Source organism: Passer montanus, unplaced genomic scaffold (genome assembly GCF_014805655.1).
Source record: "Passer montanus isolate IOZ18808 unplaced genomic scaffold, ASM1480565v1 scaffold66, whole genome shotgun sequence".
NCBI lineage: Eukaryota > Metazoa > Chordata > Aves > Passeriformes > Passeridae > Passer > Passer montanus.
In genome coordinates, this window is record NW_024371704.1 from 743,571 (window position 1) to 760,616 (window position 17,046).

General features: G+C 48.1%; 1 protein-coding gene across 1 annotated transcript in view; it reads left to right on the top strand.

Annotated features, from left to right (window-relative positions):
* The window catches only part of ABCA12 (ATP binding cassette subfamily A member 12), a 77,575-nt gene extending 71,312 nt beyond the window's left edge, over positions 1-6,263 (top strand). The window contains exons 46-53 of the mRNA XM_039728577.1: positions 6-115; positions 665-809; positions 938-1,072; positions 1,849-1,952; positions 2,199-2,291; positions 2,737-2,842; positions 3,466-3,603; positions 4,800-6,263. Coding sequence (XP_039584511.1) covers positions 6-115; positions 665-809; positions 938-1,072; positions 1,849-1,952; positions 2,199-2,291; positions 2,737-2,842; positions 3,466-3,603; positions 4,800-4,919 — 951 coding nt within the window. The 3' untranslated portion in view covers positions 4,920-6,263. The remainder of the gene's footprint in view (positions 1-5; positions 116-664; positions 810-937; positions 1,073-1,848; positions 1,953-2,198; positions 2,292-2,736; positions 2,843-3,465; positions 3,604-4,799) is intronic.
* Positions 6,264-17,046: the final 10,783 nt, after the last annotated feature.

The following is a 17,046-nucleotide window of genomic DNA, read 5'->3' on the forward strand; positions in this document are numbered from 1 at the left end:
CCCAGTGCTTTGGCTTGCTTGGTGTGAATGGAGCTGGAAAGACAACAATCTTTAAGATGCTGACAGGGGATATTGGAGCATCCAGCGGAAGGCTGCGGGTCCAGGATCATTCTGGGTATGCAGGATGTGATTTCTGGGGAAGCAAATCAACCTGAGAGCAGTTTTTAAGGCTGGGTGGCAAAGGAAAAGAAATGTAAAAGTCTGAAATAAAACACTCAAACCAGAGCAAAAGTAAATAAAATAGGGAATTCATCCTTTGAAGGTGGCATGGTTGCTTCCTAGGGGGTTGCATTTTACTGCTCAGAGGTGTTTGTTCAACTTTAGCCCAAAGCAAATGGGATCAAGCTCAGGGCCTGAGCAGTGTGATCCCACTTGGAAGCCAGACCTGGAGCCCAGCAGGGCTCACCTCAAAGCTCTCTTTACCAGGTGTAGGCTTGGTGGCAGCTGTGCCACCTGAGGTGCTGGCAGTAACTGGAGAGCTCCATGCTGGACATGCAGAACTGGGGGCCTGAAAGCTGGAGCTCTGCAGTTCCACTGCATTTTCCTTCAAGGGTTGGGGAAGGCGGTAGGGAATAGGAGAAGGGGATTTTCTCCCTTCTGTTTGATTCCAGAGTGCAGTGGCAATTCAGTGAGGTTACAGTGATGTGCCAACCTCCTTCCACAGGTCCCTGAATGACATCAGTGAGGCGCACTGGTCACTGTTTGGCTACTGTCCCCAGGAGGATGCCTTGGATGACCTGCTGACCGTGGAAGAGCACATGTATTACTATGCTCGGCTGCACGGCATCCCGGAGCGGGACATCAAGGGGGTGAGTCACAAGGGCCTTCACTTGCAGCATTTTTGTCATTTGGAGCTTTTCAGTGAGTCCTTCAGTAGATACAAGTGTGGTAGTCCATGGGCTGGACGTGTTGTGGAAGCAGAACTCTTGCTCCCTAGGTTGTACTCCAGCTCCTCCACCGGCTGAACCTGATGGCCTACAAGGACAGAGTCACCTCTATGTGCAGCTATGGCACCAACAGGAAACTGTCAACTGCTCTGGCTCTCATTGGCAATCCATCCATTCTGCTGCTGGTGAGAAATGGGGTCCTGTTGGGGGAACAGCAAGGTCCTTGGGCTGGCAGGAGAACTTGGACAGTCTCACAGAACCTCCTCAGGCACAGCTTAAGGAACACTCCCCATGTGCCCATGCTTGGCCTGACAATAGAAACCATCCCAGGAAAGTTCAGGTTCCAGCAAATACTCATCTTTTCTTTAAGGGCAAGTCTTTCAGTTTCTCTGGCAGCATCTTCCAGAAGTCAAAAATAGACTGTATATTTGCCAATTAAACTCTCCTAGTTCCCAGTTCTGTCTTGTTTTTTATATCTATCAACTTACCTGCACAGCCTTGCAAGAAGAGCAGCAGCCAAGGCTCCAAAACTGTAGGAAAGCAGAGAGGCCACTTTCCTCAGGATTAGAACGTGACTGCATTTTTAGGTTTGGCTTCCTGTCTTGTCTTTCACTCTGAATTTCTAGTTCTTCCATGGGCTTACCCCATTGGTAAAACATACCCTTTTGTGCAGTTTTCCCACTTGCTGTGCGCTCAATGTGTGCAGACCTCTGTGAAGAGGATTTCCAATATTAAGTTGGATACCTAGTGAACATAAATATCCCTTGTCCCAACTTGTATTGAGCCCAGCAGTGCTGCCTTTACTTCTGACCACCTGCCAGTGCTCCTGCTGCTTTGTGAGATAAAAAAATCTCAATAAAAACAGGAGGGGGGAATTCTCTCTATACTAAACTGCTGCCTGAGCCCAGGCTTGTTTACTTTTTGAGTGCAAATTTCCATCCAGTCCTGTGTTTCCCAACAGGATGAGCCGAGCTCTGGAATGGACCCGAATGCCAAACGCCACCTTTGGAAAATCATCAGTGAGGAAGTGCAGAACAAGTGCTCAGTGATACTCACATCCCACAGGTAGGGCTGGGCTGCTCTGCCTCCCTTTTTGGGGTCAGCAGAAGTGTGGAGCGACCCATGCCTCACTGGTCCCTGCACAGCTTCAGGGCACCAAGCTGTGACAGGTTTGGGGGTTTGCTGTGGCTGAATGTGGTGTCCACAGAGACCCACAACACTTTAGGGAAAATCAGTGATGTTCTCCAGGTACTTAACCATATTTTTATACCCTCTCAATGACTTACCAGAGTTTCTTGATTGGTTTTGCAGCATGGAGGAGTGTGAAGCCCTCTGTACCAGGCTGGCCATCATGGTGAATGGGAGTTTCCAGTGCATTGGCTCTCTGCAGCACATCAAGAGCAGGTCAGTAAAATGAACCTATTTCACTTTTACTGAACAGCCTCTGGAGTTACTGACCTACAGCTCTGAGTGCTCAGAACATGAGAACTGTGTTACCAAAACAATGACTTTTCCTGGTTCATGTCCCTTATACACCACTGAAATTGTGTTAACTAATGCACTTTCTACTCCCTCACAGCCTGTCTTCCCAGAATGTGGCCCCCAAAGTAACCTGCTCACTGCTACAAATGAGAAATGTGTATTAGGGCTGAGCTTTGGTTTTATTAGTTATAACAATAGCTCAGCTTCTCACTAAGTTTCACTCCAGGTTAACAACCCTGACCCCATTCAAGCTGCACCGTGCCTGGATTAGATTTCCCCAAAGAGGCTGTGCAGCACTCTCAAAGGAGTTTCTTCATCTGTTTTTCTCTTTTCTACAGCGTTAACTGTGATTTTCTTTTTCCCCTAGATTTGGAAGAGGATTCACTGTGAAGATGCACTTAAACAGCAGCACGGTTTGCACTGAGAAGCTGACAGAGTTCATGAAGTCACACTTCCCAAATACATGCCTGAAGGTAAGCAAGGCAAATGCTTTCAGGAGAGGCTTTCAAAATCCCTTCAAACTGACCAAGAAGATCCTTGCAAGGTAGACATCTTGTGACATACTGTGCACATAGATCTGAGCTCTCAGAGCCACACTTGTCACTGCTTTCAGCTACATTTTCTGAGGGCTGGAGCACTCCAGTTCCTGGTGGCTGAAGTAACATCAGCCAACGAGCTGCAGTGACCCTGTGAGGCAGCTGTTAGGTCCCTCTGCCCTGGGAATGGCCTTCCCCACTGAAGCCTGGAATGGATGGAAACCCCCTTCAGGTTCAGTGGGTAGAGATGCTTCCAGTACTTCCAGTAACTGAGTAATTATAAAACCAGAGTAACTGAGTCACAAATCTCATCCATTGTGTGTTACCCAATCTCTGCATGAATCAAAACTGCACACCTGGAGCTGGAACATGCCATGGCCACCCTTGCAGTTTAGTTGTGCTCCTCAATCACAAACCCCACAAGAACTCCCAGTGGGGAAACACTGGTCACCCCCAGACAGTAACCTTCAGAAGACACCTCAGCCCCTGCCCCTTCATCCTCCCATGAAGCTGTTGGATCTGTTGGCTCTTGGCTTTCCCCACCACTCCTGTCCCCACAGGATCAGCATTTCAAGATGGTGGAGTACCACGTCCCAGTCTCTGCAGGAGGGGTAGCAAACATATTTGATCTCCTGGAAGGCAGCAAAGCAGCCTTCAACATCAGGCACTTCTCTGTGAGTCAGACAACGCTGGAGGAGGTAAGGAATTAAAATGTGAGGCCATCCATTTCAAACTGCTAACAGGGGAGCAGAATGATGGTTACACATAATGGACTGCTGCACACAATAGACTGCAGTTTGAAAGGGATTTCCATCTATATTCCTCCTGGGGGTACTTTGTCAGCACTGCTGCCTCCAGGTACCTCTGCTGGTGCTAGGGAAACACACACAGAAAGCTGCCTGGAGCATAAAGGATCTATTCTTCCCTCTGCCACTGCTGATTTCAGGAGCCTCGTGGGTGTGGGTGAAGGGCAGGACTATGAATCACCCACAAGTCCAGGGCTAGGCTTTCCACTGGTACTGAAAATATGCTTAATGTCACTTTTCAGGTTGTAAGTTCACTTAGCATTACTCCAGACTTAGCTTTGGGGTTCATTCCATTTTCCCTTGGAAGAGCATTCCCAATGGCAACAAAATCTCATAGGGAGCACATCAGCTGAAGGGATTGCCACAAGGACTATCCAGAAGAAATAAAGATGGAGAGCATCAGCACCTGGAATATTAGGTTTGTCCCAGACAGAGGAGCAGAGCTGCAGCCCTGCAGTGCCATGGACTGTGACACAGCAGTCTGGGAGGGGATTTCCTCAGTGCTGCTCCAGTAAGGGGCACTGGCTGTGAGAGAAACAGGCAGGCAAAGCACAGGAAGCCCCAGCTCAAATTTTGTGGGAGGACAGCTTAGCTCTGTGAATATGCAAATCTGATTGCAGGGAGTGTTCTGGTAAGAGTCCTTTCTGTATTCATTAGCTGCTGTTGAAAGGAAGGCTGTTATGTGTGATTTCATACACCTCTCTGTACACTCTGCAGTTGTGTGTGCACAGATGTCAATTACCCAGAGACAGATGGGTTTATGAAGTAATCATGGGACTGTATTACAGCGTGATTGAAACGAGCCACTGCATGGGCAGTGCCTCGCTGGCTCCTGGGGAGCCTGAGCTGCAGGACAATGAGGTTCCATGCAGGAATGTCTGCCTTTGGAAGTATGGAGTGCACATCCATTTATTTACATGAGCCCACGGAAGCCCAGCAATTTGCAATTCTCAAATTCAGCGTGAATCCATCCCCAAGCGAGCTCTCCAGGCTCACAGTCAAATGAACAGCCAGGCCTTTTTTATATTCATTCGTGTCATAAATTATTTATGCTGTCACATACTGAGTGTTTTCCCTTAAACTTCCAGGTTTTCATCAACTTTGCTAAAGATCAAGCAGATCCTGATGGCGCGGACTCAGGCCCTGATGTGACGCTGGACAGCTCTGACACAAGTAGCCAGGCTAGCACCATAAGCTCCATCTATTGAAGGGATCCACCCACACGGGATCACAGAAGCTGGGGAAAAGACCTGACAGCCCCTCCAACCCTGTTTTAAGTGATTTTAGGGTGATGGGGATAAGCAGTTCCATTTTCTTCAAGTACTTTGTTTTTTGATATGCGCTTAATTAATGTCAATAGGAACACGATAGGTGTTTGAGACTGGCACTTGGTTACAAATCAGATTGGTCTTTCCACAGGTTCTTCTCCCCCACCCCAATTCTTGTTTTATGATCACTGCAATGGCTGTGAGGATTTAAACAGCACCACCTGCTGCTCGTGGCTGTTTGCTTACGGTAGAGTGGCCGTGGTGGAGCAGAGGAGCTGTGGGCAGTGCAGGGTGTCTGACCCCACAGAGGGTCAGAGGAAAGCCCACGCTCCTCTCCCTGCTCAGCAGCAGCCTTCCTGGGTGAAAGTGGCTCAGTTTTGACAGGCTCCCCCTGGGGAAATGGGGCTCCTGGCCTTGCCCCTCCTCACAGGGGGTTGTGAGGATGCAGGTGTTAAATACTGACAGTGGCCAAGGCCACTGGTGGGGGCCATCTTGGTAATGACATAGAGCTTATCTGGTTATGTCAGCACAAATATAACTATTTTATAAGTTAGTGCTTCCAGTGGTTTTGGTTTGTTCCTGTAGCTTATTCCAGCTCTAAGTAACTCCTGGAGTGAGTCCTCAGTCCCAGGCAGTTCCTGGCTCTTGGTACCCAGTGGAAGATGATTCCCCCACAAGCCTCTTTCTCCTTCTGGCTGGAGTTCGGGGCTGCTCTGGAGCAGCAGAGGAGTGGTATAGGGCAGGCTGGATGCTCTGACAGAAAGAAGCTCTCTGCTTCATAAGGTTGAATTTCCCTGAGCGTGGTAGAAGCGAGCAGCATCCCCCTTGCTGATAAAGCCTCCATCTCCAGCAGCTTTGCCTCTCTGTGTCCTCTCCAGTGACCTTCCTCCTCAACCCCACCTGCTGGCTGCCCCGTGACTCCAGAGCTGTGTTTTCCCACCTCATAAGGCATCGTTAGCTCCTGCTTCAAAGACTCTGCCTGCTGGCTTTGAGGGAGTGCTCTGCCCACTTCTGAGAGCAGCCCCCAGCAGCTGAGTTCAGCACACCACCACACACACCCTGCTCTCTTCCCCCAGAATGATTAATAGATAGAATAGTTTAATATGATTCTTTGTTAGATGTATCAGCATAAGGCCCCAAAGACACGGGTTTGGGTCAGGGCATTGATGTACCTTCAAGCACAAAATGAACTTAAACTCTGAGCTCAATAAACTTGCTGTTGCTGATAAAACAGATTGCAGATAAAGCCTTACCTTGTGAGACCTGGGGTGGCCCATACAACCTACCTGGGTTCACCCACACAATTCCAGCCAGGGGGTTTCTTTTTCCATTTTTTCCCCCTTCCTCCAAACTAATTTGAGTCAAAGGAACCTTTGATGAAAGCTGCAATGACACATCTTTGTTACCCTGACCATGAGTTTGACTGGTTCGTCTCCTCTGTGATGCCAAGGTTTGCTGTGAGAATTGTGTGAGGAGTAGGCACTTTGTAAAACCCCAAACACCCTTGATATTCAGTGGGATACTGAAGTTCAAGGTTTAGCTGCTGCAAGGAGGTCACGTCTTCTCCTTGGTCTTGGTGTAACTTCTTACTGATAGCAGGAGGAGTTTTATTATGGATTGAAAGTATTATAGAGCTTTGAATTATGCCTCAACCTGCTGACTGTAATTAAAACTGGGATTCAGCCTCTTTCCAGAATGCATTTGACACCTGCAGTTTATAAGTGACTGACAAAGCTGCCCAGACATCCATTGTAGCTTCTATTATTATGTCTCCAACTCTGCAAAAGCTCTTTTTTCTCATTTCCATTGCACATCTTACACAGATCACAGTATAAAATTAAGCTTTTCTCTAATGGAGGGCTTGTGCTCCCTGCAAAGGACTCGGAGCATGAATGCCAATGATTTAAATGCAGCCTTGTAATACCAATCAGAGTATTATTTTATTATGTCGATGGCTTTGCAACTGCCAGTGAAAGATGGATCTCCAGACTCTGTCCAGATGTACTTTACATGTAATTGAGGGAGACTGATACAAAACTATTCTTTTGTCCCTTTAGAGCCTACTAATCAAACAGAAAAAAAAAAAAAAAAAGGAAGTGATTCATTGGAATACTTCAGCAAGTTGCAATTTAATTGTGTAAAATAGAGTTTTGAGGAGAAAAAAAGCCAAAAGCATCCTTTGAATTCCCACCCAGTTCTGGCATTAATAGAAACATCTGCTCCGTGTGAAATGTGTCATGGCCACGATCTACGCTCCCCGCTCTCTCTCGCAGGTAAAAATGAACCATCTGCTCTTGCAATCAAGTCTGTGGGTATTGGTCCAAGCAAGCCAGAGTTTATATACTGGGGGAATTTAACTGAGGCCCGTGGAGAAGCAGTTCCATCCGTTTGGGGGCTGGAAGCATCTGGCAGGGAGTTTGTGTGTAACGTCACCAGGGGCTGAATTACCATTCGTGCCACTTCCCAAACATCCCCATTCCCTGCAGAGCCTCAGAGCCATCCTGTCCCTTGCAGAGGTAGGACATGCTCCAAGCTCAATTCGAGGCAGAACCCTTGGAAGCCAGCACTCTCCTGCCTCTGAACACCAGCTCCGTGGCTCCCATCACCTCTGTGTCTCCCTGAGAAGGTCCCAGGGGTGGCCAGGAATGCGGAGCACTGACTGAAAAACCGCTGATGAGAATCTGAAAGGTTTTGAGCAGGGCAGAGGAAGGATGGGGTGTCATACTGGCTGCCCCCACTGCTAGCCCTTTCTAAATCCCCTCAGAAATTTTGGGTGTACATGACTCTGCTTCCAAAACAAGCCACCAGGCTGCCTCCTTCCTCGGGCCTGAGCAGGGAGCTGAGACTGCTGCGTGCCACGGCGCATCACCTGTCCAGGAGCCAGAGATGAGTGTGTGCTAGAGGAAACTAGCTTTTCATCTTCCTCCTTCAATGCAGCGTCACCTCAGTCACCCCACTATCCCCCGAGGAGGCAGCAGTGCCAGGGTGAGCCCACACAGCCCCGGGCGTTAATTGGAACCGGCCTCAGCCCGGCTCCATTTAAAATGCATTTAAGGCAAGGGAGAGGCAGGGCAGTCACCGAGCAGGGCCAGCGATCAAGGAGGATTGCAGAACTGGCTGTGTGTATTGACAGGCTGGTTGAAGTCAGGTTTGTAATTTGAGTTGTGGACTTGGAGACAGGGATTCAAATCTGCATCCTGGCTCTCCTGTGTTTATCACTTTGTGCTGTTGATGGGAGCTGCTTCCAGCCTGATCCTTCCTTAGCTCCACTCTCGGTGCAAATGGCCTCTCAGGACTGGTTTGGCAGGGTCAGAAAGGGTCTGGGGAAAACCGTTCAGAGGAGCCAGTGTTAAGTAAAATATTGTAAATATAAATTCAAGGTCTCTAATGGGATTTTTTGGTCCTTTCATGAGAGCTGCAGGAGTGGTTTTGTTACTGGGTCAGTTCAGTAAACATGTTTACTGCTCAGACAAACACATCCAGGTAAACAAAATTCAGTGACTGCTGAAGCTTAGGGGCTGGTGGTGCCCAAGGATCTGCAGCCTGTGAGGAATCACTCCTGGGATCCAGAATTTGAGGGATCCATCCTCATAACAGGCTCACAGTGGGGCTTAGCCTGTTGGAGGAGCTTCAGCTTCCTTCCACTGCTGCAGCTTCACTGAAGTTGTGAGGCTTTTTGGCTTTTTACAAGCCAAGAAAAATATCTGTCTCTTCAGTTAATACTGAGAGGGTTATTTTGTGAGCTGGTGGAGAAAGAAAAATGGGTTTTGGATGGCAACAGCACATAGCATGATTTTTTAATTTATTTTTATACTTTTTTATTTTTTTGTGGACAACAGCTGTGATCTTGCATAGCTCTAACAAAGTATCAACAGCGTATTAAAAGTGAGCACAACACAGAAAAGCAGCAGTGGGGAATGACAAAAAAAATTGAATTCACGAGAATTATTATTCCATGGCAGTATTTAAATAAAAAGAATCACTCTAATTAATTTAGTTGTTCAGGGAGAGGATGGAAAGAAGGAAGATGGCACTGAAATAATAAGAAGAACATTAGTAAGGGACACAGCCAGCTCTTGCTGTTGGCTCTGCTCCTCATGCTACTCACATACACAGCACTGGGAAGGAGGGAGCACAAAGGGGAGCAGAATGGCAAGTGCAGCCCATTTTGGGCCAGACCTAACTCCTCAAAATATCTGTAGAAGGCACAAGATCACCCCAGGGAGTATCAGAGTTTTGGGGCTGGAGGCTGCCCCATGTCACAGTACAGTCCTGCAGCACCTGGAGGGTGGCACGTGACAGAATGAAGAGTCCCACTGGCTGAGCCTGGGATGAAGGATTCAGGTCCTTGTGCCTGCAACACATGGAGCAACACTTGGAACCAGTTCCCTCTCCCAAGTGCTCATCCTGGGGGATGCAGCCCCCACCACATTGCTCATTGCTGCTGGAAGATCCTTGTGGAAGCAAGGCACCCAGCAGGGAGAGCAATCCTGAGGGCCCCTGCTGCAGGTGAGACAAGGACATGGCAGCGCTCTCATGAGCTCAAAGCAGCAACCCCACCATCTCCCCAGCCCCGAGAGCCATGGAGGTGCTTTGGTGTTAAGCAGTGAGGCTTTCACTAGACCAGCAAGTTGGGTAGAAGTGAAGCATCTCTTGGAAAGAGTTCAGGCCTTCACTGCCTTCACTGACAAATCAAAAAGCAAAGGATGGCCATGACAATTTATGGTAACACACATGAGACAAAATCCAGGTAAAGACAGGGTAGTATCTGAGGCTCTTCCCTCCATTAACAGGTCAAGGTGAACTCTCAGCCCTCTACTCTCCATGTCCTGGTTGTCAGGGGAAGGGTTTTTGCCCAGCCCTCTGCTCGAGTGTGCACTGCCTCTTTCCCAGCCAGAGCCAAACAAATTGAAGCACATCCAGCGTGTGACGGGGAGGAGGAAGCAGGATGATCTGCCTCTCCATAACCAGACCCAGCTGGGTTATTCCTGCACAAGACAGCAATGAATTTAAGTTAAAATGATACCAACCAGATTGAAATGCAATTAAAGGAGTCCCCTTAGGGCTGTGCATCCAATTAGTAGCGTACCTTTAATTACTCCAGTGCAGTTCCAAACAGACATGTGCTGAGAGGGCCAGCAGCCCAGAGCTGAAGCCTGCCTGTGACCCATATCTGTGAGGTCCCAGAGGAGGTACACGAGGGTTTGCATCACCAACAGTGGCCTGCTCCTCCCCTGGGAAGAAGTTCCCAGAGGAGAAACACAGGAACCTTTTTCAGCTTTGTAGGAGCAATTTTCTCCAATGGATGATTGCTGGAAAACAATTAAGATCCAGGTTCTTCTAAAAGGTAAGAGTTTTCACACTTTTTTGTACATGACATTTCCATCTTGCAGTGCCAGAATGCACTCTGCCTCCAGGAACCGTGAAAGTTAAAGCAACAGAGTTGACTTTGATAAGAAAACTCATTAAAAAATTAGCAATGCAAACATTAAGAATTGCTAGAAACACCAGAGCACTTCTAGGTGTCCCTCTGCCATCTCTGTGGAGTTATATGAGGTAAAAGAAGTTTAACCTTGAGCATAATTCCATCCCCAAAGCAGCCAGCTGTGAGTCTGGAGTATGGTCCTTGGTCTGGAGCCTTAGCTGAAGTCCCTGTCAAAGCCTGTAGTCAGGCTGCTCTGGACAGCAGCAGGCTGTGCAACCACACCTTGCTCCCCCAGATTCTTATTAAAAATCCTTCCAAAGAGAGAAAAGAAAGCTGAAGGAGACTCTCCTTTGCCCGTTGTAGCATGAAGCCTGAGGGATCGCACATGTTGATAACCCAGGTACCCCACTTTAATGCAAACTCACATCAACTTGCACCACATGGAGGCCTGGAATCAATTCTGAGAGATGCACGGAAGCAGGTGCTTTATCCATCTTCATGTGCTCCTCCTGAGGTGTTTCTTTATCTTCAATGTCAGTAAAACAAGCAAAAGCTGAGAGCATAGGCTTAATCAGATTAACAATTATAATCATTCCCATCCATCACTGCAAAGCAGCTGTGGTGCTGCCGAATCCATTTTGCTCCAGGAACCTGGGGAATCAGAGCCATACCTGATCAGCCAGGCAGGGCAGCTCCGGGCTTGCCATACAGAGGAAGAGAGCCATTGTAGGACCTTTAAAGGTCCTGCAGCTAGGGCTGGGCTCCCAGATGCCTGCAGGGGATGGAGATGCTCCAGGATGGTTTGCTCCATGCCTGCTGCCCCGCCTTTCCTCACAGTGGAGGCAGCACAGCAGAGGGATGCAGCTTCAGCCTGAGTTCATATTTCAACCATTCTGGGAATCCCATGTGCCAGAACCACATAACTCTGCTGGCCCACAGGAAAATGTCATTCCTGGGTGAATGTCAGTGACTTGTGGGAGGAAGAAACCCTCACAGCTCCCCTGGAGAGTCTTGGTGTTGTAAGGGGTCATTTTCCCACTGTGAATATCCTACACAGGGTGATTTCAAGGCTTGAAATCAGCTCATATATGATGCTAATATAGTGCCCCTGTGAATAATATAGCACCACTTCTCCCAGCAAGTGAAATGGAGAGGCAAGTGTCCCCCCTGGACTGCTAAGCTCCTGTATGATCTCACCAGCCTCATCCTGATAAATCAAAGCTGCTGTGTTGTACTTCCCTCGGAGCCCCTTTGGCATTCCTGCCTTGGGCTGTGTAAGGGATCACTCCAGCCCAGGAGGTTATAAACTCCTTGAAATCACCTTAGGATGTGGGAAGCTGTTTTCCCATCCAGGCAGGCTGTGACATGCAGAGGTGCTCAGCACCCATCTAGTGCAAACAGGAGGGTCTGTGCCAGGGCTTTCCCACCCCCGGGGCCTGCTTGCAGAGTGGGGCAGGAAAAAGGAGCCTGTCCAAAGGGTTTGGATGGCTCAGGACTGGGGGGGTCCCAGCGGCAGCATGGGGCACTGTGGGTGCAGGGCTGGGGATGTGCACTGGCTCTGGGAGGGCAGAGCAGCTCACAAACCTCAGCTCACCATCCTGCTTCCCTCCGGTGGATGGAGAGGAGGGATTACAGCAAAACCAGAGCACAGAGGTAGGGGTCGTGCTTGCAGCATGGCACATTTGAGTGGCAGACCCTGACAGCCTGGAGGGGAGGGTGCAATGGTGTCATCCACTGTCACAGTTTGGCTTCTTCCCTGCACAGGCTGGAGAAGCCAGACCTGCTCCCAGATTTTCCAGGGGGAAACAGAGGTTTCCTCTGTTTTCCAGAGGGAAACAGCCCCATGGCTCACAGGTTTCTCCTGGAAGTTTATGGCAATCCTATTTGTGGATTAAAATGCAGCTGCCGAGGCTGCTGGCACAGGATTTACAACGTGGCCTCAAAATACAGGAGAGAAAGAAAGCCCCATGGCTCACAGGTCAGACCACTGTTTCTTCTGGAAGTTTATGGCAATCCTATTTGTGGATTAAAATGCAGCTGCCGAGGCTGCTGGCACAGGATTTACAACGTGGCCTCAAAATACAGGAGAGAAGGAAAGCTGAACTCTCCTTTGATGTTTGCAAGTGTAAACTGCAGACCTGGGCTGAGCACACTGTAAATAAGGATCATTAATCATCAGCTAAGTGCCGTGCAGTTGCTGTTATTTACTATAACAACATAAATCATCAGGAGCCGCTATCATGTTAATTTGGATTTACTATGGATTAGTATGGAAAAAATAATATCCTCACCTATTTGCAGAATACATAACTTGTAAACACATACAGATGTGCTGTGCCTTTTGTTCCTCAGCCAGGATGCCAGGCAGGAAAACGCTCTGGGAGCTCTCCACGTGAGGGATTGCCAACAGTTCAGGCCAAGCTGCAGCCCAACAAAATCTGTCTTGTGCTGACACAGTAAATCAGCACCGAGGGGGAAAGCAAGACCAGGAGGTCTTGGACCTGTTTTGCCACCCCCAGCCCTCCCTCCAGCCCCAGTGCTGGCACTTCCCAGCTGCTGCATTGCATCCCTGGATCTCTGCAGTAACTCCACAGGTTTACGTATTTTTTTTATCTGCAGCTCAGCTCTGGCTTTCACATTTAAAACCCACAGGCATGGGTTTTGTGGGATGCTGGAGGCTGCTGCTCCTCCCTTTGGAAGGAAGGCTTAGTATGGAAGGAGCATTTAATTTTAAATTGAGGGAGCATTACCCACAAATTTCATATTCTCCAGAAATGCCAGCTGCACTCCTCGCTGATGTATTATTTTTTTCCCCTGATTTGACTTTATTCAAGCTAAAAGGTGGGGCTGGGACACTCGTGCACCAGAGCAAGGCTGGCAGGGCACCAACATGACTGCACTTGGTGTTTTGGGTGTGGAGCTCGTGCCAGATTGGCTCCATCCCTCTCCACAGATAATTTCTAAATTTGGTGGTGACACAGCTTCACTGCCCAGGGATCCTCATCTCAGTGCTTGGGCACAGCATCTGTCTCTGTCCTCAAGCACTCAGGCAAAGTGGGAGTGTCTTCTCTAGCCCCCGAAATAACTTGAGTTTTTTAAAGTGAGGCAGGTTTGTTGTTAAGAAATCACAGCACGTTTTTCCCCAGAGTCAGTCCAGCACTCACAGTCCTGGTTATCTGCTTTATCCTGGTGGAACTGGAGGTGCTGAGCCCTGACTGAAGGTGTGGAGATCCCTGACTGACCTCATGGAGGTCACCAGTGCTGCTTTAGCTGGAGGTTAGTCCTGATAAAGAATTAAGCCTTGATATCTGGGAAACAATTATGGTTTGCATTTTTAAAATGTAACTGGAAGGGAAATAAAAAGAATTTGATTTTTTGGGGTTGCCCAAAGATTTCCCTTAGGTTTGAAGCTGCAATGATGCTTTTAAAAACAGTCATAGGTAAAAAGAACAAAAGCAATGTTGCACCTGGACTAAAAATACAAGTAATTGCCTTTAATGATCTCTGTAATTTTTAACTTGTGTTTTGTGTGTGCCAGATGAACAGACATCAAACCAGGGTGAATCTCTCCAAGCCTTGAGCCAGAGCTGAGGTCTGCATAAATTAAAACTGGGTTAATTCTAATAATTCTACCGCAATAGGGATAGTATAGTAAGATTAATTAGAAGGGGGCTAATAAGAGGGTTCAAGCCACAGCAGTACAAAACCTGCACCCAGGTTCTTCAGTGGTTTCCTTGGACTTGTCTCCCACTCATCTCAAGAGCAATCCAACATCTAAAAGCTGCTGCAGAGCCTTGACTGTGTTTTCCCGAGCATCAGGCTCGCCTCGCACCGACCATATGTCTGTCTCTGTCTGCTAGCAGATTGCACCAAATATTTTCCTTTTTCAAGGTGGCTGAGCAAACAAACACCATCTGTGGGGCTCGCCGAGGGAAATCCTGGCCCCTCGGCGCCAACGGGAAGGCAGCAACACGTGTCCATGGGGCTGACATTTCTGACATCCTGAGACAAGAATCTCCCTCTGCTCCTCATCTCTGCCCATCCGCCCAGTTGAGTCAGAACCTGGCATTTCCCAGATTTAGATACAGATTTTAGTGAAGGAAGGCTGGGTCCCATCAAAGCCGACTTTGCTTTGAGGTGGAAGAGGGCAAGATGGCTGTTTTTTTTGGGTGAGTCTGTCTTGGATGTACCCACCCTGCTGGGGGCTTTGGGCATTTTCCAGCCATGCTGAAATCCCTCATATCCCAGGACTGATGGGGGTTTTTGGTCTTGCTTGACCTGCTTATAGCCAGAGGTCCTGGAGGACAGCTGACGTGGGATGCAATTTATTCCCTGTTCAGACCTTTTCCCTTCAGAAGATAAAATTCTGGTGGGCACCACTTGGTGGGGAAGGTCTGTGCCATCTATCCGTGCATCCCTGCACGGGAGCAGGGGAGCATCAGCAGTTACTGCAGCAAAGGTGTGAACATGGTCCCCGGCTGGGCACAGGGTTTTCTCATGCTTTGCTGCTCTCTGTTACTTGCCTTTCTGCAGGAAATCCCTTTTCTGGTCAGATCAGAAGGGTAATTTAAATTTTGTAAAATCCCCCCACAATTTTGACCTGTGTGAGCATTGACAGAGATCTCCTGCTGGGCGATGGGCAGGTGGAAATTACCTGTCACCTCTGCTGCTTTTCTGCAGTGCTGGGCCCAGAGCTTGTGCTCTGACCAAATCTTTTGTACAAGTGCCCTTTGGATTTAGCAATTCGCACGGTGAAAGCAGAACCAATGAACCACAGGATTCTCTGCTGCTGCCTTTAATTAAAAATGCCATGTCTAACACCAGCAGATGTTCCTGCTATCGAGACTCGAGGAATAATTTAATGCCATGCAATGCAATGCTGACTGTGCTGCTTAGTCTGAAAGTGTAATAGACATTGTTGTTATTATTATTATTTCCTTTCGGGGATCAAATCCCTCAGTATTTGAAACCTTAAAACTCAGTAGTCTAACATCTCTAATCAATTCCTGCACTGAACAATCTCAGCAGTCCCAAACAAGCACTGCAGCCCATGATGCCTCTGCGACCATGGTGAGCTCACAGGGCTTTGGGTGCAGAGCAAAATTGGCCCCAGAGGGGTGGCCTGAGGAGCACACTAAGCCTGTTAAAGCCTGTGATTCAGATGTTTGGGAAGGCAGGGAATCCAAAGATGACGCTGTGCCTCCTCCAGTTTTTTCAGCAGTTTTCTGGTGAAGAGGATCCATCCTGTTGCTTGCTGTGGGTGGTCAGCATGTCGAGCTGAGCACCCTTTCCTGGCAGGGTGCAGAGGTTTCAGGATGTGCTCTGTGTTCAGCTGGATGAGAGCAGAGGGATCAAAGCTTCATGGAGCTTTGGCTCTTTTAACCCCTAGGAAAACAGCAGATTTACAAAACTCAATGGAACTGCTTCCCTCTGCACGCTCCTTCCCGTTACATGATGTATCACATAATAATTGTATATTTGTTGAGAAACAGCTGGGGAGCTTCACTAAATGAATAAAATATCAGGTAGCGGTGTATTTCCATAGAAAGGTCTTTACCAGATGGGCAATGCTTTGAAATGAAGCACCAGGTAGGCGAGGATGTTTTCCCTCCCTCACCAGCCGGGGAGCTGAGCCATCCTTCAGCGCGGGTCAGGCTCTGGAGCCCAGCATTGTTTGGAAATCCCATTTTCAGCCCAGCACGGTGAGGATGAGCACTGCCTCAGCGGGGTATGGAGCTGCTGATTCATGCACGCACCAAACGCTGCTGCCTCACTATATCACAGCACTGCTGAAACCCTTTCACTGGCTTTCTGTCATGCAACAAATTTATTTTAAAGTGTGTGGGCCTTAGACTGCCTGGAATGGCTTGGCTTGTACTTTAAATACTGCATAAACCAAATTTAGAGATATATTTCTTGCTTCCCTCTGTTCCCCCCCATCATTTTCTTTTGCTTCTCACTGTCCAATTGGTTGCAGTAATTCACTGCTGAAGAAGACATTTCTTAGATTTCCAAGAGCGCCAGCTCCTTAACCTTTATAAAATTAAGGAGAATGAATCATTCGTGACTTTTACATCTTTCTTGAACACAAGTATTTGTTAGATGCAGGCTGCCCAGGGCGGTGCTTTGCCTCAGTTTAACTCAGTTGTAAATGTTTGTAAATTCCCACATAATGTCTCAGCACAATGGAAACTATAGCATCTGTGGATTTATTGAGAGAGACACTAAACATATTTCAGCTGGAGGAAAGGAAGAGGAGGCACTTATCTGCTTTACTGTGCCATACAGTATATATCGGCATCTCATATTTTGTGAACATAAATGCCAGGTTGACTCAAGAGATCTATGGATCAAGAGTTGTTTGTAATCTGCTCTGAATGCTTCAAATTGTGTTGAAGTTTCATCTCAGCAGTGAGGCCTTTTGCCATCTTTCAGGATTCCTGGTGCACTGGGAGCTGGGTTTTTGGAGCAAAAACCAAGGATGAGCCAAATAACAGGGTGTTAAGGTCGTACCTGGCAACTCTTTATTCTTAAGGAAAAATGACAGGCTTATTTTCTGAGTTCATCCTGGTTGAAGTTTCATCTCAGCACTGAGGCCTTTTGCCATCTTTCAGAATCCCTGGTGCACTGGGAGCTGGGTTT